This window comes from Agrilus planipennis, unplaced genomic scaffold, assembly GCF_000699045.2.
Source record: "Agrilus planipennis isolate EAB-ADULT unplaced genomic scaffold, Apla_2.0 scaffold96, whole genome shotgun sequence".
Taxonomy (NCBI): domain Eukaryota; kingdom Metazoa; phylum Arthropoda; class Insecta; order Coleoptera; family Buprestidae; genus Agrilus; species Agrilus planipennis.
The window spans coordinates 275,172-280,396 of record NW_020438968.1 but is presented as its reverse complement, the minus strand read 5'-3'; the positions used below and the strand labels follow the sequence as shown (position 1 = coordinate 280,396).

Here is a 5,225-nt window from a genome sequence, read left to right as displayed (position 1 = left end):
GAACTTCTTCAGCATACGTTTCTAATATCCAAGGGTGGTTAGGGCCTGCCTGAAATAGCACTTCTCTTCCACCAGCTCCACATGCTTCAATATTAATCACAGCCCTGATCTAAAACAGGAAGAAACTTTTACTTTCTATTAAACAACTTATATGGAAACATTTGAATAAAATAAAGTATTGTATACTAAAGAGCAAAGTGGGCAGCTTAAGGTTTCTTTTGGAAACTACACACCTCTTTAGCCCATTTATGTTGAGTTATAAACCCATGACTAGCAGGCATAAAGTTTTCTTCGGCACCATTAAAAAGGAAAATAATATTATGTTTTAATGTTTTGTTTGATTGGGATATGACTCGAAGTATTTCCATCATTAAGGCACATCCCGCACCATCATCACTTGCACCTTTAAATAATTAAACAACAAATTAGAAAACAGTAAGTTGTACCAATAATATTAGTTAAATTTTTTTAAATAGATAAGTTTTAGGTAGCATTTACCATGTATTACTATATAATTTAAATAACTGCAAATGCTATCAAAAAAACTGTAACTATTTAACTTTTGTATTAAAATATCTGATTTAAAGAAAGATGGGCACCTGGGCTGTCAGTAACACTATCAAAGTGACAATTTATTAATAAACTGTGGGAGGATTTGATATGTGATCCAACTTTAACAATCAAATTTTGTAAATTGCTGTAGACATTTGTCATTCCATCTAGAAATTCCAAGTAGAAGCCTCCACTTGTTCTTTGCACATCAGTTTCAATTATAACATGATCCTTTTTATGTGAAATTATTTCATTGATTTCTTTTTTTAAAATGTTCAATGCTTTAACTTCATTCTCTTCACTGCCTGCAATACGAGGCCCCAAAGATGATAAACTTTTTATTGTTTTAAAAGCTCTTTCAGCTATAAATTGATCAGGATATTTTTCTTGATCTGCAACTTTTAACCCTACTGGTAACCTTTTTTCAATTATAACTGTTGCAATGAACACCAGCACTATTAACCCTAAAAGTCCAAAAAATTGAAATGTTTGAATTGGTTTCAAGATTTTACTCTGATCTCTATTAGTTTTAGGTAACAAAGGATCTACAAAAACGCCCTTGGAATAACTACTTGTTGGTCTTCTTCTCAGTACTGGACCCTAAAAAATAGCGTTTAGTTAGTATACTCCTTAATTTATTATAATATAAAAACAATATCAAGCATGAATTTACCTTCATACTGTACTCATTTATCTAATAGCTTTGTGAGGGTTTCAAGCTAAAATTATCCCATTCATAGTAAAAGTGCTTAACGGAAAAAACTTCTTACATTTTTATGTAACAAAGTAACTTTAATGCAGGTGCGTTGGTTTGATAAAAAATGATAATTCATCACTGTCATAAATTATGATTAGAACAAAGTACTCATGATGTTTGAAGGATAATCCTTGTATGGATAAAAATATGTAGTATTTCGTCTATTAATGGAGTAACAGTCAGTAAGTTCGTGACAGTACTTTACTTAGGTCAGGGTATATCAAGATTATTTTACAAATTTATATTTTGTAATGTAGATTCACATTTCACATACATTTCACACAACCTACAAAATTGAGCAAAACAAAATAGTTTGACGTATAGCTGACAGTACCCTGCGTTAAACTAAACTGCTAATGAACTCAATTGAAATAAAAATTGTTCCACTATTGAACACAATAACAATGCAGATTGACGTCTTATTAAAATTTTTTTCATACATGCCAATGTATTGGTTTACTGTTCTAAAATAAACATTTGCACAGAATTTTATTTATTTATTTGCTTATTTATTTATATAGAATATTATAGCATCGTGTGTAACTTATCAGTTTCTAGTGATGATCTTTCCAATTTCTGTACAGATACGTTGATGTAGATATATGATCATTCTTTAACCGCACGTTTTGTTCCTGGTAAATAAAAAAAAGTACTGGATAATAGTCAGATAATTTTTCAATGGTATTTCGTTTTCATTTAAACTTTATATTTTTTTTTGTAATGTCGAGAAGACCATAAACAGGAGAAGTAAGTTATTTTGCGCTATAGTAGTTTAGCATTTGATATGCCCTGTTTACTGCTGATATATGTTATTTGGTGTAACCCTATTACATCGTATAGTTAGAGAGCTGATCTGCAAAAAACCATGTCCCTATCATCTGCTTTTTAAAATTGAAAAATGTTCACCTAACCGCTTCACTTTGTCGGCATAATTTACTTGATTTCTATACATTCCGGAAATATAGTGGTAGAAAAAATTCAGGGACCATTTTTCAGAGTGTGAATAAATGAAAAAAGAAAAGTGAACGCTAACCGGATCTAACAAAATAGACTATGTTCTTTTTTGGAAAAACAGTGGTAGAAATTTTGGTCGGGACATTTGTTAGATAGAGAAGGTTAAAAATGAAGAGTTATTAGAAAGAATAGAACAGAGGACTCTATGAAGTCAATAAGAAATAGGCTAGATAGGTTGGTAGAACACCTTCTCAGGGTGAGGGGTTAATCATTAGACATATTAGAAGCAGAAAGAGGAGTTAAGAAGAGTAGAAATAGATAAGGATGTGGGATGTTCTAGTTTTAGGGAAATGGTTAGGCTAGTTCAGGATAGTAAAGAGTGGATGTGCGTGTCCAACGAGTCTTAGGACTGGCGACCTTATGATGATGAATGGGAATATAAGATATTGATAATATTGATTTCAACATACAAAAAATAATACAAAGGTATCATATACGTTTTATGAAATTTAAGTTTTGAAACATAATAATTTTCTCCGATATTTTTGTAAAAACATATTGCAAATAATTTTCATTTAAATGAAATTAAGTAATCGTAAAATATATAAATTATGCATATATGCACTTACGTTCTGTAAATACAGATTGATTTCTGCTTTACTCAATATTTTGTGCTTTTTTTAAACTACTGTTGACTCAAATATATAACTTTTGTTAATTTAGTTTATTTCGTTATCATTTCGGTTTCTGGTTTTTTTTTTCATCAGAATCCGATAAATATTAAAAAATGTAATGATTTATAGCAGAGGTGTGCATAAAGTAATTAATATTACACAACTCAGATGCAATTAAAATGTAAATAAAATGTGAACTAAAATTAAATTTTATTACAATTGTACAGATGTAAACATAAACCCTGTTTAATTAATAATACCAATAAAAATAATGCAATTATATGTGTTTCAAGTTCTTAGAAGAATTTACTCATCATTATCATGGTTCCCTTCGAGGGATTACATTAGTGACTGTTCATAAACGGGAGGGGGGTGTATTTTGGCATAACGTTTTTGTTACGTGGGGGAGATAGGGGTGAAGATTTATCTTGGCAATATTGGCATTACCAGAACAATTTTGTCACCCGATGCTTTAATGTTGATAAGAAATTATAATTTTTTATTTAAAAGTGAATTAGTATAACGAAAAAATGTCTATTTTTTAAATTCAAGCGTAAAACTTTTTCAATATTGTCGTTACGGAACGAAACGTAGCATTTCCCAGTGGGGAGAGATTAGGTTAAGCTTTACGACCGTGTTACGTGAGGAGAAGGGGGGTGAACGATTCATGAGTTTTGTGTTACGTAATTTGTATTGTAAAGAAACCCCCTTAGATGTTTAAATATCTTGTAAATTTCGTAACGTTTTATTTTTAACCCTGATTTCATATCGTAATTTTGTTCTTTTTAATTCCAATTCATCTTTTAAATAATCAAATATTTCACTATTAGGCTTGCATTTAATAAATTATTTTACCGGAACTTACACAATTGTAAATAATTAGATTTTAAACATTTATTCGCTATTTGGGTTTTTAAGGAGAACAATAAACATACATACTATTACAGATACCTAGATACAGATTTAAACACAACAAAGAGGCAAATGAACTTTGATCTGTTACATTTATACATACATATACACATTTTGTTGATACTGATGATTTGTATACATGCAGAAACAAAAATATGTGCGTATATGTACCTATCTGCCCAATTAATTAGTATATAAATAAACAAATTGAAAAACTTACCATTTTGTTAAATTCGTTTAATTGAAATTTATCATTGTCAGTTTCGTTAACTTTTATTGCACTTTTTCAAGGCAGTAATTCCTTTTATAAAATCCAACAATCGAAACAAAGAGAAACGATTGCCTTGCCAAGAAACGAACACAATTACTCATATTTGCAACAATAACTGTTAAATATGTTATATACCTACAATAAACGATTGCGTTACTTTTTTTTAAGTGGATCTCCGCAAGTCGATAACTAACTGACCTAATTGAAAATTACTAATTATGCACTTTTATTTTCAATATCACTAATCTCACTTTTACTAAGCGTTTTATGTTCTCTAAGAAGCTACTTACATTCTTTCACTTATTTAATGGAAAAAAAAGTTTGACGTAAATGGAAAATGTTGCAAATAGGTACCAGACACTAAACAAATTTGCGTTTTTCGTGTCAACAAGTTAACTAAGTACGTAGCGTGTTTTTGTCAACTCTTTGTCAGAAAAGGAAATACGTACACGTGATAACTTTTTAAAATTGTTTTTGTGGACAGTAAATAAACAACCTCTATTAAATATACAGCGTGCGAAAGCTCGGAACTTGGAATTGAGTTAAGATACGTATGCTACTCTCATCAGCATCAGTAAGGACAGGGCGCGAACACCTATTGGCTGTTTGAAGTTGTGCAAATGCACTTACGAATACACATTTTTACGAAGCTACAATTCGCACAGTTTACATATATTTTGAGATTACATATACCACAAGTTTCACTCTTTCGCATAGGGTATATTTAAATTTTAGTGTAAGAAATGTGATCGTCCACAAAAGACGTCGGTAAAGGTCTAGATCAGTGATTCCCAACCGGTGGTTCGCGAACCCCTGGGGGTTCGCAGTGTTTGAAAAGGGGGTCTGCGAAAATAATATTGTAATGGCGGATTTTTGAAAACGCCAATAAAATGCCTGTTTGTTAAGAAAACTATAATAAATTTCAATATTTTCATTTCTTTTTTACTTATTTGTTTTTCGAAATTACTTCATCAATATCAAAATATATCAACAATTTTATACATTAAAATTTATTCCTCTTATTCAAGTAATCAAATACTATTTATTCTCTTTTTATTACAAACATTTATTTATATTTAAAACATTTTATCAATGTGATTAGTAT

The 5,225-nt window shown here is 30.1% G+C and overlaps 1 protein-coding gene across 3 annotated transcripts in view; it reads right to left on the bottom strand.

The window, feature by feature from the left end:
- Window positions 1-4,571, bottom strand: part of LOC108734446 (endoplasmic reticulum metallopeptidase 1) — a 16,669-nt gene extending 12,098 nt beyond the window's left edge. Inside the window, exons 1-6 of one of the 3 annotated variants that reach the window (XM_025975357.1) lie at window positions 4,319-4,571; window positions 4,070-4,255; window positions 1,226-1,941; window positions 600-1,152; window positions 234-403; window positions 4-109 (exon numbers count right to left, since the gene is read on the bottom strand). In XM_025975357.1, the coding sequence (XP_025831142.1) occupies window positions 4-109; window positions 234-403; window positions 600-1,152; window positions 1,226-1,231 (835 nt within the window). In that variant the 5' untranslated portion in view covers window positions 1,232-1,941; window positions 4,070-4,255; window positions 4,319-4,571. The remainder of the gene's footprint in view (window positions 1-3; window positions 110-233; window positions 404-599; window positions 1,153-1,225; window positions 1,942-4,069; window positions 4,256-4,318) is intronic. The other 2 variants (XM_025975358.1, XM_025975359.1) reach the window with 2 other exon arrangements.
- Between the last annotated feature and the right edge of the window lie 654 nt (window positions 4,572-5,225).